Source organism: Ptychodera flava, chromosome 4, assembly GCF_041260155.1.
Source record: "Ptychodera flava strain L36383 chromosome 4, AS_Pfla_20210202, whole genome shotgun sequence".
NCBI lineage: Eukaryota > Metazoa > Hemichordata > Enteropneusta > Ptychoderidae > Ptychodera > Ptychodera flava.
Window position 1 is genome coordinate 15,488,361 of NC_091931.1, and position 19,695 is coordinate 15,508,055.

A 19,695-nucleotide genomic window follows, 5' to 3' on the forward strand; every position below is an offset into this window, starting at 1 on the left:
ATTGTCTTATATCACTGGCTGCATAATACTTCCGTTTTTCTTTTTAACATTTTGGACATGCAAACAGGGATATTAAGGATAGTTGTAATGATGAGTATGTAACAGCACCCCCCCCCCCCAAAAAAAAAAAAACATGACGCGCAGGTTCTAAAGTGACGCGAGCGGTGCCACGAGAAACGATTATTTGGGGGGGGGCTAAACATGTTTAGGCCAGAAAGAAAAAAATATTGTTCATCGGATTTTTTGGACCAAGGTTCAGGAGCGGCAAGCGAAAATTTTTGTTTTTATTTTTTTTTTTAATCCAAGGGTAACGATGTACTAAACTTGACAAGACGGAGAAATTTCTGCCAAAAACCAATCAAGTTTGTGTCATGCTTTGCAAAATTCAGATGTTGCAACAACGTATTGACAGTCAACTCAGGGAAGACATGTCAGAAGTCGAATTCAAAATCCCATGCCCATGAAAACCCGACAAAGTGTAGGGCGCCACTAGCGGCAGTAACTAAAATATTTGCAAAGCAGAAGTATGAATTTCCCAAAAACCAAAAAAATTTCCAAATCGGCCGAAGTAGAAGCGGCGATTCCGATGAACATTCATTTTTTCTTTCTGGCCTTATGCAGGAATGTTCAGATTGCTTTTATATTTCATGTTTTTTTTTACTTTTGGTTGAGTCAATACGGTAAGCTATTTTGTTCGCGTACGACCGATTTCCTTTTATCAAATAGACCTACTGTAGGTGGTAATTTTTAAAGTGTTCATATCATATTTATTTATTCAGTACTATAGGCCACCGGCCTTAATGTACATTTCATATTGAAAAGTTACAGTCACTTGAGGTTCAAATAAAGTTACATTTCTAGTTTCCATCGCCAAGCAGACGCTGACGCTGTTAAAAGCATGGAATACATATTTTGCTAGATATTCCAAGATGCTTTCATTTTCTTATTGTAGTAATAGCAGGTGTGTGGTAAAATTGAGGAATGAAACGGGCTCTGATATTTTCTACTGAGTACAGACCAGGACAAAGTGAAATTCGTCTTCTATACAATTACAGTTAAATGGACACAATCTCTCTTGAAGTGGAATTCCAAGTTCTCTTCCTTTTTGCACTAAAAGATTATGGGATGATACCCGAAGACGGGCTAAAGCCTTGCGATATATAGTAGTCTGAATACATTTAAGATATTTCTCACATTTGAAAGCATTTTTAAAATTTACATATGTACGGAGACTACAGCTACTCTCTATCTCAGATTGCCATTCTTGCATTGCGATATCACAACACCTTTCTTTAAACTGTTGAAGTAAACAGTACAATCGATTGTTTGCTGATTTATCCAGGAGTCACCAAAACCATATTTGTACAACAGATGTTTTACACATACTATAAGCCCAACAGTTTATACTTTTTTCTGCTCGATCATACTGGTACTTGTAACACTCATAGACGATTTCAGGGCATTCAGGGTGAAGACATCTTATCCAAAAACGTAAAATTTCCATATCAAGGTAAGTTTTAATGGGATATCTTCCCGATTCTTCTATTACAGAAGAATTTGTTGTGTTCATATTTACACCTAAGAGAAATTTGCAGAATTTATGCTGGATTTTTTCAACATCGGCACAATCTCGTGTCCTCCAAATAGCACCACCGTAAAGGATAGGAAGTATCTTACAATCAAATATGTGAAATGCAATGTTAGGGATGGAGCCCATCAAATCTGTATAAAGTGCTCTCAAGATTGTACAAAGCCTTCCTAGCTTGATCTGCAATGTGTTTTTGTGCCTGATACAAGACACCTGAACTTGAGAGAATAACCCCTAAATAATTATACTTTGAAACTACTTCAATTTCTTTACATCCCCAGTACCTTTTCTCGGTCTTTTTTAAGCGAACTCCTTTTCGAAACACATTTTATTATTTTGTTATTTTGCTTTTGCCAAGGTTTACTGTCATCTCCAACATTTACAATAACCATAAAGACGGTTAAGGAGTAGCTGCAAACCATAAGGGGTGCTACTAAACAGAGACAGTTTTTAATAACATTTTGCCATTTTCAAACATTTGGCAAAATAAACTCAGATCAAATTGTTCTAAAATGATATGCTAGGTCATAGCCATATCCATTGACACATTATGAAAATGTTAATACCGGTATACTTAATTAATAATTTTCATTTTTGCCATTTTTGTTCTTATCGGGCCTATGTCTCAATTCAAACTGAAAAAGTGCCATTGTAATATTGCTACCATTTGAGAAAAAATAGTGTTTGCCCATAGCAGATTATTTGTTACCATATCACTGTGATCATACAATGTCTGCCTGTCAAGTGACCTGGTTGGCATCTTGTTTCCAGAAGGTCGGTAAGTGATCCACTCTTAATCCGGAATGTTGGGTTGACATGAAGTTTGCTTTTGCCTGTACATGTCTCAGCAATTACGAAATATGCTGACTCTGTTCATAGTGGTATAGGGTACGTATTTCTACCTCTTTACAAATATTTTCATATCTTATCATAGTATGCATGAATATCACTTCCCATAAATTGGATTCTACGAACCTCTCTCTGCCCAAACAACCGAATACAGCCGAACACATCATTACTTATAGCGAATTTGGCTTAGTCAAATTTTTCAAACCATAATTATACAGTTAAATTTGATTTTTGAATGCTTTCTGTACTTACAAGCGTTTTGTGTTCCTTCAAAATGAAAGTATCTTGTTGTATTTGTAGTAGCAGTAGTGGTTGTTGTTGTTGTTATTATTATTATTTGTTTATTTGTTTGTTTGTTTGTGGGGGTGGTTCATTTTGCATGGCAAGAATACCCGTGTAAAACTAAAAAATTCATCGTAAATCAATTAACTTTAACATGTAACACCCCACATGTAAAGCATTCAAGGATTTTTTGCCAATCTGTTAAAAGGATCTATATACCTTTCTGGTTCCATAAGATTACATAACGGCATAATGTTTTACTACAGTGTGAACGACCATAAAGATCTTCACTTAATACCTTCTACGGGATATGCATTTTCGAGTCAGCAATAACTTTCCGGGAGGTTGTACCACAGTACAAACGTCCACACTACTATATAAAGTGGTTTTTTTTAAAATCGGAAGTCGAGACTTTGTATTCGTTGACAAGAAAAATAAGCGATTGTGATATTATATTTTCAATAGGGATGCACAGACAACAGAGAAGTAAATTCTTTGCCTGTTTTTCCACAAGAATTTATCTTCTTGAAAAGCCGAAAAGTCACTCCATTGACTGAATAAACACGCTATTGTAAACTGCAATGAGACAAAGGACGAATCTACATAATTAACAATGCAATAAACGGAATACGTGGCGTTTTGTCACGAAGTTGGTGGCCTTTGCACGTTAGGGTAGGAGTAGCGACATGATAAATAATTAACAGAAGACCCATCATTCTTGACTGGAGCAATTTATTGGATTAAAGTCATATTACATATTACACATATAAGTCAAAGATATTGAAAGTAAAATCCGACACCAACAATATTTAAACGGGGAAAAGAACATAATTTCGATAACCCTTAAAGTAACTCCCACTTAAAACTAGAATAATACAATAAAACAACAAGATGAAAAATAATGTGACTTTAAGAAAATTTATGAAATATATGTTCGAAAAGCATCCCGCCGTGCATTGATATTGCTTGACAAATATCTCAAATGTTTGTCAACAGTTTAATTTTATTCGGCTATGGCAGCAAAGGCGCCATTTATTCTCTTACAAGATAATACGCCTGCCTTCTTTCCTTCAAATTAAAAACGGGAAAGGAAAGTGACCAGAAAGTGACTGGCAGCAAAATGCACAGAACAGAGTTAAAGATGCTCTACAATCGGACGAAATTAATGTTAGTGTGTCAAAATCCGGATTTTATATATATATATATATATATATATATATATATATATATATATATATATATATATATATATATATATATATATATATATATATATATATATTACAATCAGCTGGTCGATCTTTACGCTAATTTCCGGTGATAGCCCTCTTATTATGCGATTATATAATACTAGCCATATTCTTCATACAGCTGTGACTCAGTGTTCCTATTAAAGATCTTGAGAGTTTAGACACCTTTGAAATGTGCTTATCAACAAGCTGAAGAAATGTTCTTGCCGATATTAGTTTCCAGGTTTACATATATATATATATATATATATATATATATATATATATATATATATATATATATATATATATATATATATATATATATATATATATATATATATATATATAATGTGTGCTTGTGTGTGTAAGCGCTAACGCAAAATTAGAGGAGACATTTTCTGATACTGCATATTGGCAGAGAAATATGTGAACTGACTTGTGACCATTTTCTGGGCAAAACGTAGCGACCTCAAAAGAGTAAACATTATCTTGCAAATGGCGGGACAATAAGGCCTGTCAAGTGTATATTGATTTTCTCGGTTCCAATATATTGGTACCTAGGAATCAATATACGCATGATAGGCCTTATTGTCCCGCCATTTGCAAAGTAAATATTTACTATTATGAAGTAGCTGTGTTTTAAAGTATCAGAAAGGGAATTTAAACCGGAGATGAGAAAATACCAAGGCGGGTTTAAAATTATGGATGAATGAACACGTCGCGTGTAACTGAGTAACTGTACGCACGTGGTATCACAGCATAAAATTAATTTACTTTTGGGTTCCAAGATTGATGTCGACAATTTTATATTTAAATACTCATGAACACCTTTTTCTAAAACCTTATGAATAGTGATATGTATGATGATTACAGAGAGATCATTTGACAAACGCATTGTTCAATACTGCTTCCCTGAATAGGAAGGGTCTCCTGGCCCGATGTGACCTCCTGATACATATCCGGACCTGTCGTCATCGTACCAATCCTTCGAAATCGCGTTAGATTCGTTGCGATGTGCTGGTAAATATGGTCCCCATTCCTCAAGCGGCTGCGCAGAGTTCCTCAGACGCTGCGATAAGGTGATTCAGAGAACATAATGAGTAAAGACGTAGAAAGAGACATATTTGACAGATCAGAGATGAAGATTTATCTAATCAAAGTGTCGAAAATAAATTAGACTGAAAATCAGTGCTATTTTGAATATATACATCAACCTATCATTTCTTCAAGTTCATTATGATGTACTTTCGATAATAGTCTCCGTCAGCTGCCATAGAGATCATGGTGTTAGCCGCCTTTTATTGTTCTATTTGATCTGTGTAATAATTTCTTTTATTTATGATCTGATTACCATGTTCAATTGAACTTTTTTGCCTCTCCCATAAACTTTGGTAGAAGGTAAAAAGTGCCACAATACTACATATATATGCCATAGAATACAATAAAGATTTTATCCTTCCGAATATTTAAACACTGACATTCACAGTTCATCGCAGTACCTTAGTAGAAGTATTTTTCTTGTCTGATCGCGCTTTGTAGCGATGGAAGTATTTGACAATAATTGTGCAGGCTGGGTGATAAAATAATTGATTTTGAGCTTCAGAATCTTCACAAAAATGTAATATTCACATGTTGTCGTCTATCCAACCATCAACTTCATTTGAAGCACTTACTTTAACGAAATCGCCAGACTCCTTCAAGGCCAGATGATACACCATGTAGAAGAAGATAAAACCGACAGATGCCATGACCATGAGCCAGGCAACTACAGGATCGGCCCAGTAGGGAAACTCATAGGAGCCGTGAGTTACAGGTGTGTAGTCAATGAAGGAAAACACCATTACAAACTTTAAAGGAAAAAAAACAAAAATCAGAAATTAAGAGACTTCATGACCGACTTTGGATTTAGGCTCAGTATTGACTGCATTAACGTTGGAATGATCCATTTTTAGCGATGCACCATCATATATATATATACTTTCCTTAAGGCCACAACTGTTTCAAAAATATACAAATTGGCTACGTATAAGGTGCACAGGGCATATTGGATGTCGAGACGTGCCAATTTCACTCGGTTCGAGCTTTGAGTATTCAAGATTATGCCCATTTTCGAAATAACCACAGAGCGATGGATGTTGTCAATACCTTTGTCGTTGCTGACTTTCACTTCAAGACTGATGAAAAGTTGGGAATAACCCAGCGACGGTATACCACGAGATTTTGACCAGTCCACTTCATATATGCACTCGCTATCGCTCGTGCATGTATGTCGTGAACTGGTCAAAATCTCGTGGTATACCATCGCTGGGGACGGTGCTTTATTGCTTAATCATCATCCATATTAGTTTATTTGATAAAGTATGAAAGGTTGTGCAGCTTACCAAGATTAAGCCGGGTGCTATAAACATTGGTGCAAATGTCAGGATCTTGACCACCCACCAATAAGCTTCTGGCCTGGGGCCGACGATGACCCTTATGTCACGCAGTAAATTCTTGAAGCCTTATTGTCAAAACGAGAAAAGGTTACAGTAGAGCAATATTATGTTATTACATGTAGGTTGATAAAGTTTCAAAGAGAAGCTAAAAATAGAGCAGTGAGAGTTGATATATTTCGGGTCTAACAAATATATGCTTTACATCATTAGGGATTGAGTAAATGTGTTCTCGCGAGATATGCACATGCTCTCTCACAGACATAGCCATCCCTTGTGGAATGTTTATGAGCAGTTTTTGGTAAAAAATCATACGGCCTCCTGTTGAAACGAATGCGACTCTCGGGAAGAAATTCAATGAACTCACCATAAACGTAGGTGACAGCGAGAAGTTCTATCATACCAACGATGAGCAGAGTGACACCGGCAGCATAGGTGTTCTGCAGTACCAACCAATAAATGCCAGCCTGGGTGGAGCAAACGATGACAGTTCAGCGGTTAAAGTTCAAGCTATGCTAAAATTGCTTAACAACGTTCCAAACGCGCACTTTTGCACGTGCAAAATCTTACCGTTCCGTGTTTCTATGGATTTTCGATTCTTGATATTTTGAAAATGCTCAAAAGCTTTCAACTTTCTCAATTGTAAGCCAATTTAGCTGATTTTTGGTAGGATTATTGTAGTCATAGTTGAGAATATAGATCAGCATGCGTTTTCTAAACATTCCGGACCGTTTATGAGATATCGCCGTAAAACCCTTCAAAATTTCACAAATGACACAGTGTAGATCTTTTCATGTTTAAAAATCGTTTATACTTGAACGGATAACCCAATCCATGCTAGGGGCTCTAAACAGTATCTCATGTGTTACATTTTGAAATTTTGGAAAATTTGGTGCAAATTTGTAGGAGCTGAAACGTTTTAAAATAGAGCTGTGAAAATTTGTATATGTGTGACGTCACTGACCAATCGCGCGACAAACCTGCGTCTTTTGGAATTGTATGGTTCTGTAAATCTTTATTATGCAAAGAAAACCATGAAAACTTAGCATTTTTATTGATTTTGGAAATTACCCTTAGCAACCGTTGCTTAGCAATTTGAATCCTTCGGTATCGCCTTAAAGGGACAAAGTCGCCCATTTTTCATGAATTTTGTTTGATATGAGATACTACTTATATTGTTTGACATGGCGAAAGATAATATGTGCAAGGTCAACCATGAATTCAGTCAGAATGAATGGGTGACCATGCATATATTCGACCCCGGTTTTAGACATGATAAACGAAACCATCGCGGAAATGAATTAATGGTCATGACCATTAATTCATTTCGCTATAGTTTCATTGATCGCGTCTTAAATCGGGGTCGAATATATGCATGGTCACCAATTCATTCAGTATCTTTCAACATGTCAAACAATATAAGTATTATCTTGTATCAAACAAAATTCATGAAAAATGGCCGACTTTGTCCCTTAATGGAAGTGAAGTCTTCACATCTTAGCACTTTCAAGATAAAACAGGAGTGTTGGTTCTTTACGATAACGATCGAATAAAGGGAGGATACACATTATAACGTTTAAAAATTATCTTTTTCAGTTAATAATCATACGTATCTTCCATGCCGTGATTTGTTGTCCGGACAGACGTGCGTTTCCGTAAAGACGGCAAGTTTTTACATTTTGAAAGGTCACTTAAAGAAATATTACATTAGATTACCTGGGTCACGTGAGGCAGTCCGAGGAGGAAGAAAATCGAACACATCACAAGGGGTAGTAGCCAACGTCTCCCCTTCTCGATATCGCGTATAAATTTGAAATCGTCACGGATAGAAGTGATGACAGTTTCGACGATGACGACCTAGAGAGAGTAGAAGTGTCAGTGAGAATACCTCACAATTTTGAAGGATGACATCATTTCTATGACTGTCCCAATTCAAAGGGAATACTGTATGAGCTGCATGGTTTTTCCTCCCAAAGGAAAATTGGTTTCGTGTAAAATTCCTTACTTTTGTAACTTCTTTTATCCCCTGCAAACGTTGTCAATGCTGGACAAGGCCTCACATCACTGGTAGTGATGCTGTGCCCCGGCCAGCTACAACACCAGCAAATTAAGGAATACCCAACTCATGTCTTTGTGGGAGAAATGGGCCACCAAATGAGTGACCATTTAATGAGAAACTGTAACTGTGAAATACATCAAACAGGCCACTAATTGATGACACGCAAACATAGTACATAACGTGTGACCTTACAATAACTAACCTACTTACACTTGTGATAAAATTAAAGTTGCAAAGATGAGATACATCAATTAGGCCACAAAATTGGTGACCAATAAACTGACACACAAACAAATTTCCTTACAATGATTAACATGTTCGTGTAAATGTACTTTATCAGAGTAGTGACCGTATGCAAGGATTTTAAGACGGGGCTGCAATTGTATGTGCAATATTGCAGTTGTTTGTTGCACACAACAGCAGTACAAGCTAAATTGACATGGTGATTTTACCGTAGACGGACATATCTCTTGGCTATCATGTGCTCAGTGCATCAGTTAAATTCGCCAAATGCATCAGGTCACATCTCATGTAAAAAAACCAACTGATTCAAGGGTTGCGAATTGATGTCAACAGAACCCCATTCCTTCAAAGGGACAAACTCGCCCTGTAATACCTTTTTGTAATATCAAGAAAATTTGGAATACTTGCATAAAGTCACCTAGAGTCAGTTGGTCTACAAAATGAAGACGGCACATAACTGCAAAAGTGTAAAAAGTCATTCCTTTGCCGAATACTGAATGCAAACATTGTTTTGTTTCTGACCTCCAGAAGACGAAACCATAAGGATTGTACTGACTTGCTTTCCTGATAAACGTTGCCACAATTAATATGAAAAGCTGCTATCCTTCGCTATATAAAAGGCACCACCGATACAGATTTCATTACAAAGGTTTGCATGAGGTCCAAACTTTTATAACATTGTATGTCCAGCCATGAATGGTGACAGTTGTGCACGGAACTTGCTTTTTAGAACAGACCGTGAAATGTTTCACTGAATGTTTAATCTTGTCTCTGGCTACAAGCAGAGTTGAGGTTGTGCTCAGTTGACCAGTATTTCAGCACGTTTCAATAAATAAAACAACACAAACTACTTTTTAACTGAAACAAAATATACGAAAAAAGAGAGCGACTCTGTCCCTTTGAAAGGCAAGAACCGTTTACAGCTATTAGTATGGAAAATATTTTCTGTGAGACAACTATGTGCCACTGAAACCGTACCAGAGAGCCGACGCCGAGGTATATCAACATGGTGAAGAAAAGTATTGACCAAAGAGGAGACAGGGGTAACCTTGACAATGCTTCTGGGTATGCGATGAAAGTCAGTCCAACTCCTGAAAGAAGGATTTGTGAAGTCATGATTACGACAATTCGTCAAAATCGTTTCTGAATTCAATTTTGTTCAGTCATGGAAGTACCAAAATTTCACACTTTTCCAGGACAAAGAGGAACATACTATATGGTATATGGCATTTGCAGTATGGCAGTATGTGGCATTTGCTTCTCTGAGGTTACGTCGCATGTTCACTTCCAAAATCATGACAATATATGCTTGATTCAACTCAGACGGGCAAAATTTTATTTAAAACCAAAATTTAGGAATCCTGCATCTCGATAATTGTTAAAGTTTGTCATGGCTACTAGCATTTTCGTACAGAAGAAAAAAACATATTTTAACTGCTAACTTCTTCTCGAAGCAAAGAAAACGGTATCTATCTCTGGGGGCAGAAAGTTAAGAATTTTCCCGGACTGATAAATTTTAAGTAATTAATTTACGTTACCTAAATTGCTTAACATAACACTTCATCACTTTTTCCATCACTCGTTGTAGGTAATTTGTATAAGAAAAGAATGAAGTGAATAATGTATCAAAATATCAAGCACCTGAATCGACAACTTCACTCACTTCCCTGTTAGTCTCGTGTGCCATGAATCCGAGAATAGAGAAGATAGCGAATCCGGCAAACCAACCAGTGACGCAGTTTAGGATTGGAATTACCATCGGATCGCTGTAATGGAAAAGTCCATGATTAGGAAGCGTATCTGAAATCACGTTTACCCGGCGATGTAAAGTACAGTGGCATTGCGGTAAGCCATGTATCCGTGTCTTCGGATGGAATATCAATCTTTGCAGAATTGAATGCACCATGAAAATTATGGATCCTGGATTTGCCAAACTCATATGGATATTGCTGGTAGTAAAAACTGAATGCTTTTGTTCTGGTTGAGTGCTAAGTCGTTTCGCATCGCAAATTTTGAAAATCTACATGGAATCTACATGAAAATCTACACTGATGTCAGTCTGTCTGTCTGTCTGTCTGTTGTCTGTCTTTCTGCCTGTCTGTCTGTCTGTCTGCGGTTCAATGAATCGGAATCAAATCAGACAAATAGATTCAGCTCAGAAATGACAAGCACTCGAGTAGAATTATTCTAGGGATGGACAAAGCAGATCTATGTGTGACTCTGTGACTTAACGACGATGGTCCAACTAGTAAACTTTGAAGATGGTTTTATCAATGTCCTGTCGATTAACTAGCAGGCTTACATGTATACTTACATACATGTATGCTGTTATGTAGAACACGTGGATGAAACTTGCTACAGATACAAGGATACAAGATCTGATTGTGCTAAAAGTCGATCAAATGTGTCACACAAGTCAATTTCTAGTTTGTAATTGACAGGCATCTTCAAAAATAAGTGAGCTCATTCCGTTCAAAATTGGTCTTTGTTGTTTCTAATACTTACACGTATACATGGTTGTGGAATTTGTTGCTAGCAGCACTAAGCGAGAAGAAAATCTGAGCTGCAGCGTCTATCCAAACCTGTGGATTAAGTACCATCAAGAAATTAGAAATTTCTGTTAGTGATATATTCGCAAAGCAAAGCCCCATCTTACCAGCAACCAGCATATTCGAATGTGAATAGGCAAGAACAGCAAGATGCCGTGCGTTGAATGCAACAAGGCATATATATATATTTATATATATATATATATATATATATATATATATATATATATATATATATATTTAAGTCCAGTGCTGAGTTTGTAGGTTTTTTCAGAGTTCGTCGACGAAAGTGCTCTCACAGGTGCCACTAATATGAAGTGAATTTAGTTTGTTTGCATTATTTTGAATTACTTTTTCGATTGCAGATGATCCTCTGCCATAGCGCGGAATCAATTCGACTCACTTTCCTCGAGCAAAGAATTTCATCGGATAAAGGAAAATTGGCAATATATTAATCGAAAAGTTAGTGCTAGCTTAGTGAGATACCTACGTTTGCACTTTGAAGGCGTTCCCATTCCGGATAGATGTAAAACCTGATACCGTCAGAAGCTCCTGGTAGGGTTATTCCGCGTATGAACACGATCAGCAAAACCACGTAGGGGAATGTGGCGGTGAAATACACAACCTGAAATATGACGTAACAATTATCATTATCATCTATACCACCACAATCATCATCATTGCCACTATCATCGACAAGAAAAATTTACAACGTCGTCAATATCGACATAGCTACCAAGGCCTCTTTCTATCGTAAGAAAATATTTAAGCTTCAAGAAAAAGCTCACCTTTCCAAGGGACTTCACACCTTTGAACAAAATAAGAAACGCCATTATCCATGAGAGAAGAAGGCATAACGCCAGCTCCCAGACAATCACACCAGTCTCTTCTATACCACTGGACTGTTTCAGAACACGAATTCTAAAAAAAAATTGAATAACTTTACAGTGAGTAAATAAATGGCAAGGCTTTAATCACTTCTAAGATATTTCGTAGTTGAGATAGCATCATTACGTCTTCCATGCATATGGATTAGTGAACTGTGGCGTATACATATAAGTGTTTGGTAACTTTCAAGTCTCTTCAAAGCATTCACTCTTTATGCACTGGCAATCCATTGCTTTATATCAAAACATAATAGTTTATAGCTGGAGGTCATGGTACACACTTTGACTTTGCGTTTGACTAAACTAGAGCATATTAGGACGGCCCGTGACGTTGACAAAGTTATTTAATATCACATACATCGACAACTTTCTGTTTGAAAGTGTTAATCCTTTATCGTGTACCAGTTGGCCCTCTGTTAAATTACATGTTGATTTCAATATAAACCCGCCTATTACATAGGAATGGAAAAGTTTGACGCTTTTTTTGTTTACACAAAATTGTTTCGAACAGTAAGTTTGATATGACACGTATAGTCACATGTTGATGCCATCAGCAATGAACTCACGTGAAGTATTCCTCGCTTGCACTTGTTAAGTTGGTAGCATTGGGCCTGGTCACAGATGAATTGTCCCTATCGTCATAACAAGTCTCCGTGTTCCATTCGTTATTGCATCCAACCCAGGGCAGGCCGGGTAATGCAGCGAAGGAGGCGAATGTGTAGTAGACAGCCCAGCACATGACCACGTTGTAATAGATGGCAACCATGGAACTTAGAATAACCATAGCATAACCAAGCCCTAATATTCAATTAAAAACTCTGTCATGATGAGTTGCAGTAACTGCACACGGTTCTTGAGATTTGTGTGAAATGACTATCATAGTATGATATACTATATTTGGTCCAAGGAGTAAATATTGATATGATTCTAGAAATAGATGCGTACATTAGATACATGGAAACATACATACATACATACTTACATACATACATACATACATACATACATACATACATACATACATACATACATACATACATACATACATACATACATACATACATACATACATACATACATACATACATACATACATACATACATACATACATACATACATACATACATACACACACACACATACATACATACATACATACATACATACATACATACATACATACATACATACATACATACTATTATGCATGCGCTCTTGAATGCGTGCATTGTGCAGCAGTGCGCATACATATACATATCCATGGAATGTGTATTGCTCTCATGTATGTCACACGTTCGCATTAGCAAACAAAAGCGGCACACACATACAAAACGCAAAAGCAACCAACCTTTAAACAAAGGGCTGCATTTCCAGACGCCAATGCATCCCTGGCTAGCATACTGACCAAGTGTCAGTTCAACAAAGAACACCGGCATTCCAACGAAGAACAACATGATAGTGTATGGTATTAAGAATGCTCCTGCAACAGATAATCGAGAATTGAATTAGCATGTCTTTTTTCTTTATATATTATAGTTACAATACAATTGCCTGCCTCATATTTAAAGGACGTAAAAAGGCGTACACAAATTTTTGAAGGCCAGAAATTGGCATTCCTTATAAATTTCACTCGCCTTATCCCGTGTGATCTGAAATGAAAGTCTCTTATCATATTTCTCTCCGAGAGAAAGGAACATGTGCATGCGCATACCAGATATTCAGTCAGTCCCCGCGCTTTGATTCAGTTATATCAACCGTTTACTCTGGATGTTCCACCTGTGATTCAAATATCTTTTAAGGTATTGAAATTGTGCGTGATGATGGGCTTTTTAAGTTACACTTTTGAACAGTCTGTTGCAAAGATATTAGATATGCATTTCCAATATAAATTTGTCATTAATATTCGCAGGTAATGTCGCAACATCGGCTATTTATGGTCATTTCCCGTTTTGTCCCGAACATATATGTAATTAGACCCTTTGAGTGGACCACAGGGTCGCGGTATTATGTTAGAGGTTTCAATGAAAGAGACTTTAACGACACACTTCAGTGTGGTTTTATAGCTATTAACTTGGGACCTAGATTATAATGGATTGATTTATAATTTTTATTATTTATTGAGCAATATCGTTCTCTATATCATACAAAATGTAAGCGCCGAACAGACCCAACAAGATACTGGTAAAGCAATGCTTGACCACCATGTTGCATGAAAAACGCCAAAAATTTTTTGACTTACGAGTCGTCAAGGATGTCATAGTACATCTCTTCTTAGAGATCCTTCAATGTGAAAATATTTCTGAACTGCATATAAAGCTGAAGTGTTTGTTTAAAGAAGTGCATGTAATTCGCTAATTTTAATATCAGACTTATAGTTTTCTCAATATGAAATGATGAGAAAGTCGAAATGTTTCCGCCTTCTTTTTTCGTTGTAGGTGAGATTTCTAATTGAGGTCAAGGCTCACCACAGCACGTCACAGAAAGTTTATTTTAACCTCTTAGCTCTTGTGGTATACTCACCTCCACCATTGGCGTAACACAGGTAAGGAAATCTCCAAAGATTTCCCAGGCCCACCGCGTAACCTAGGCATGAAAGAACGAATTCAGCCTTGCGGCCCCAGTTCCCTCTTTCGGCATTCTCGTCTCCGCTGACTTCTCCACCCACTTCCCTCATCTCAATATCTGCCGGAGACGTAGAGGAGGAACCATCCTGCAGTATAGAAAAGGATAAAAAAATGAAGGTGAAAAATAAATGAATAAATGAAGATTATCTCAGGCACTTTAACATATTAGAGTGGATTCCTAAATTCCTAGGGGATGGTGTTTGATAATAAATATATCGTGCTAGCATGCGTATACCGCACTTGAACTGGGTAACAATTCATAAACGTTACAATTGCTTGAGTTCTGATTGCCGGTTATCTGTACCCTCGTCCAAAATGATGACCAGAGTACTATATAAACTTTAGACTTGATTCAAATCTGTTATTTGTAAATGTGTGAGTGGGGTGAACGCGATGATTTGTGTTCTGTTTCCATTTGGAACGTTCGAGTTGGGTGAGTGGGGTGTACGCGATATGGGGAAGTTTCACCCTGAATCAGGGAGAATGGAATTAACTCACTACTGCGCAGACTCAAAGGTAACGAGTTCGATCGCTAGGAAAACCTGACCCAGGCTGCCAAATTTCAAATAGGTTTGTATGAAAGCGGAGAGACCAAAGAGAAATTGCAAATGATTTTAATTTTAAAAAATTAAGCGACTTGAACTATGTCTATATAAACTTTTGTGAGGCAATATTTCTATAACACATGATATGAATGTTACTGCAGACATGAACCTGATCAGTAAGTTTTTTATTGAAAATACCTTATTCAATTATAACAAATCTCGGGATCTTTATTGACTCCGGATTGAAACTTTGTATCAGTTCACGAAATTACGTTGTGTGCAGGCCAAAAGCAGAAAGAAATGTGCTTGTGACCTTAAAGGCAGTGCAGATAAAGTTTACTACAATATTTTGGAATCAACACTCGAATTAGTACAGACGAGCCCTTAGTCGTACATGTAGACGGTAGTCAACCCACAATGCATCTGGATTGCAATATAGCCGCAGTGCATACACCAATACACAATCGTGTCGTTGCGCAGGCGCAAGTGAAGCTGTACCCACTTATGTTATGGTAAACACTCTGTCGAGACTGGCTTGGTATACACTGGGGGATTGTAAAACCTTTAAGAATGGACTTTTCAGGTAGACAAACATAGAATAACCATTGTGCTTCCATTTTACTTAACTGTATTTCAGATAAAACTTGCAAGCATAATGAAGTGTGTTTGTCATTGACGAGAGTATCTTAACAAGTGCGAGTTGATGAAAACATTGTAAAATGTTTGTCTACCTCAGGCTCAGAGAAAACGAGGACAGGCTTGTTTTATGAAAACGTATATCCCCATGCATACTTCCGTCGCTTTGATCTACAAATCCGGTATGCTAAACTAGGTATGATTTTTATTCGGCACGGCTTACATACAGAGATATTTGTGTTTACACATCTACATGGCACCAAAGTGAAATACTTGTTCTATGCAAAATCATGACACCAGTCTTATACTAAGGCTTTCTTGATTTTTTCCGGACGTCAAAGAATTTGTTTTTGTAGGTTTCTCGGAGCAAACCTTTCGCATGACATAATAACTTTGGAATGCAAAACTGATCGACTGCTTCAAAATTTGCAGCTTGGTTGTTTGGATGTGTCTGTCCGAAAATCTGATGCAACAGTTCAATATATCCTATTTCTAGGTCATCGAGGCTTGTATACATGTAGGCGTCTCTGTCGCGTTGAATACAGTGTCGTTGCTCAATAAATAACACACAGTTCACTGAATAGCGTGGTCTAGCGACACGCTCTCAACGAGTGACATGCATTCTCCAACTCTGGATTATCATCGTAACATTAAGAGGGAAAACAGTCAGCGACGCTTTACATATTCCATCACATACAAATGGTACAGACATTCCCTAGCGACATTTTACTGCAAATCGTATCATTGAGATGATTGAAATGCTTGAAATTGGCAAGATTTCTCGTTGGGCCCTGTAAATCACCAGTAGATTAGTGTTCGATTTTTGCGAGTGTTGCAGTACTGATAATACAAAGTTTCTGACAGTTAAGATGCCTAATGTTGAATTCTTGGTAAAACTTTTGTCGGTCAGAAAAAAAAACTTCATCGACGACGTCAAAGTGAAAGTTCAATGTCAACCTAACAGCCTTGCTGTACGTTCGGTGCTCCCATGTAAACATAACGAGGCTGGTACACGTAACATTATGTAAAATGTTGATGATATCCTCGCCTTCGTCTCGGCTATAATCAATATCATCGTCGTGAGCACCGGCCCAAGGGCAGGCAACAAATCGTAAACTCTCCGTTGCTATATATGTATCATAAATTTTATTACACCGAACAAAAACGTGTATGTCCTAACCTAAGTGCAGAAATAGTGATCACGGAATAGAACGTATTCACAGCATTGAGGTCACTAAAACAGTAACAGGCAAAGAGTCACCGCTGTGACAGCTTCATTTTCCGATCACCATACCTAAAATTGTTTTCAAATAACTTTTGCAAATTTACACAACATTTTTTGTAACTAGTCGTTCGTATGAAGACGTTATTTCACCATTACAGCGTCTAATTCATATGCAATTATGTGTTGCGTGCTTTTCTATGCGACCAGTACACGGCAATGTGATTCGAGGGGAAAAGATGCGCACCAAGCGCAGATACGTCCTCAGCGGTCAAGATCGATCAAGGTCAATGTACCTCGTGACTAAGTCTAAGCCAATCGCGGTTATCGAATGATACGTGAGGTGTAATTATATCTGATATCCTACCGTCTAGAAAAACTTGCGTAATTCGGTAAAGTCAATTTCTGTTTCTATCAAAACATTTATTACTCCTAGGCTCACCGCTGCCGTTTGCAGATTTTGATTTCAGTCACTGCAATTAATTTGCCTTCAGTGTCTGTGTCTGTCTCACATATCTACCTGTTCCCGTCTACCTTCTGGTTGGGTATCGGCTCATTTCAGTCAAAATAAAAGGTATGAACTTCAGAAAAGATAGAAATGGTGGAATTTTGATATCTTCTTGTTCGATTAGCTAGAAGACGAGGTGCAAATTTTATGACTGTGGTTACCCATGGAAGCGCTATTGAATGCACTATCAATGTGCGTGCACTTTCTCAGTATAATCGGATTGTGCGTATCTTTACCCTACAAAATCCAATAAGGCTGCTCGATAACTATTAACTTGGTGTATCTAAGTAATTGTGGGAGGAGAAAATGTATACTAGCACTATGACACAACCGTTGCACATAAGTTACGTTACTATACATTTATTGGTTTATTTCGTGTTGATTTACATGTAAGGGGGGCTGCACCCAACACAGTGAGTTCAACTCAAAATCACTTTTTTGCAAATATTCATTCAAATTTAATTAATTTGTTAACCCAAAATTAATATATTGGTGGGGTTCACGTTTTGGCTTGTCAAGCAGTTGTTACTTGCGTGATAAAGAAGTGTTATCACCCGATTTCCTGGCTTCTCTCTTCTCCCAATTTTATGATTTCCAAAGAATTAAACTCCACTCTGGCAGAGTCAAATATTCCGAAATTTTCACATTATGTTCTTCAAATGCTATATAACAAAACGACGTTTTTCTTTGGCAATAAATTTCTTGCATTTTGAATAAGAGGCAATTTATTTTTACTAATCGTGTTTTAAATCACTTTTCGAGTGTCAGTCTTTCAACCCATGCCATTTTAGAATTAGGATAGATAATGCAAAATAGTTGTTTTTTTCGTCATACTCTCTTGTTTCAAGTGATATATCAAATGTCAGAAAATAATATCAAGTTTTTTACTTAAATTAATTTTTGTCATCAATACCAAATTTGAGGTTTTTTTACCCTAAATATACGCTTCCTTCATCCTTCCAGTAAACTATTGCTACCATGCTGAATTTTAAAGTTTCTGATTTTTAAAAATATATAGTATGAGGGATTTCCTTGTCATCCTTGATGAGAAATATTAAAAAAAAACTGTTTGCAACGTGCAGTTTCTCCATAGTGGATACTACTCACTCGGACATCTCTCGAGCAATTTCTTCAAAGGTTACCCTCATATTAATAAGACTCGTTATCGACGACGACTTTGCCATTTTTAGAACGCTTCCATTGAGCGAAAACACTGTCCCGTGTGAGTTCATACTACTCGTTCATAAGCTTAAAGGTCAGCAGCGTCACGCACATACCGTATATCGAACAGTTTTCAGAAGGCAATGATCGACGTCAAAGCTCCATAAGCTGCATCTTTAAGCTATTTTTTCAGAACTTTTGTTTTGTGGTTTCCCTACACTTTCTGCATTGAATCCCTAAACTGTAATTTAATGCCAAGTATTTAGCATAGCAACACAACCTATATGAGTATAATTTACATTGTTATTGTGTGAAAATTGTATTCAAGTCTGGACTAGAATTCATTTGTAAACAATAAACAATGATCACTACACACATACAAGCTGTGTTGACAAAAATAATACTCGAAATTTCAGCATGACAAACGGATTAGGGTCAGACACGGTAGTTGATATACAGAAGCAGAATACTGAAAACTTGCCACAAGTTACAGCTTATGTCCCTTTAACATAGAAAGTTATTTATTACAGCACTGACAACGTAGATCGTATCTTATCAAAACCAGGCTGGCAAATTTATTGACAAAAGGCACGCTACAACAACACTTGTAAGTTCTTGACATAAATAGTTGAAGGGAAAAACCTGATCTGACATGATTTGGGTGTTTGTTTTGTGGGAATGGCTATCGACCGACAATTTCGAATTCGATGCCTAAAATGGAACCAAGCAAATTAAGAACAGTATTTTCCCATCAAGCTCTGACGTGGCGAGTGCACAAATCTGGACAAAACAAGGCGTCCTCGAAAAGCACGTTTTTATTAAGCTCTGTCAAATCGTTTTCATTGATATCAAATGATTGAAAATCACCACCCATATT

At 37.1% G+C, this 19,695-nt stretch overlaps 1 protein-coding gene across 1 annotated transcript; it reads right to left on the reverse strand.

The window, feature by feature from the left end:
- Positions 1–4,547: 4,547 nt before the first annotated feature.
- On the reverse strand, positions 4,548–14,812 carry LOC139130993 (sodium- and chloride-dependent glycine transporter 1-like). The gene is made up of 13 exons (XM_070696880.1): positions 14,643–14,812; positions 13,471–13,602; positions 12,688–12,919; positions 12,023–12,155; positions 11,725–11,859; positions 11,191–11,267; positions 10,327–10,451; positions 9,664–9,776; positions 8,100–8,240; positions 6,751–6,850; positions 6,333–6,451; positions 5,625–5,798; positions 4,548–5,020 (listed from the first exon to the last, which is right to left on the reverse strand). Exons 1-13 carry the CDS (start codon positions 14,794–14,796, stop codon positions 4,850–4,852), a joined length of 1,806 nt encoding a protein of 601 aa, XP_070552981.1. The 5' UTR covers positions 14,797–14,812; the 3' UTR covers positions 4,548–4,849.
- Positions 14,813–19,695: the final 4,883 nt, after the last annotated feature.

Coding starts and splice junctions, on each gene's coding strand:
- LOC139130993 (XM_070696880.1), bottom strand. CDS start 14,796: ATGAGGGAAGTGGGTGGAGAAGTCAGCGGAGACGAGAATGCCGAAAGA. Junction 9,777..10,326: donor GAGTGAAGTTGTCGATTCAG/GTGCTTGATATT, acceptor TCCTTCTTTCAG/GAGTTGGACTGACTTTCATC. Junction 5,021..5,624: donor AGTCTGGCGATTTCGTTAAA/GTAAGTGCTTCA, acceptor ACCTTATCGCAG/CGTCTGAGGAACTCTGCGCA.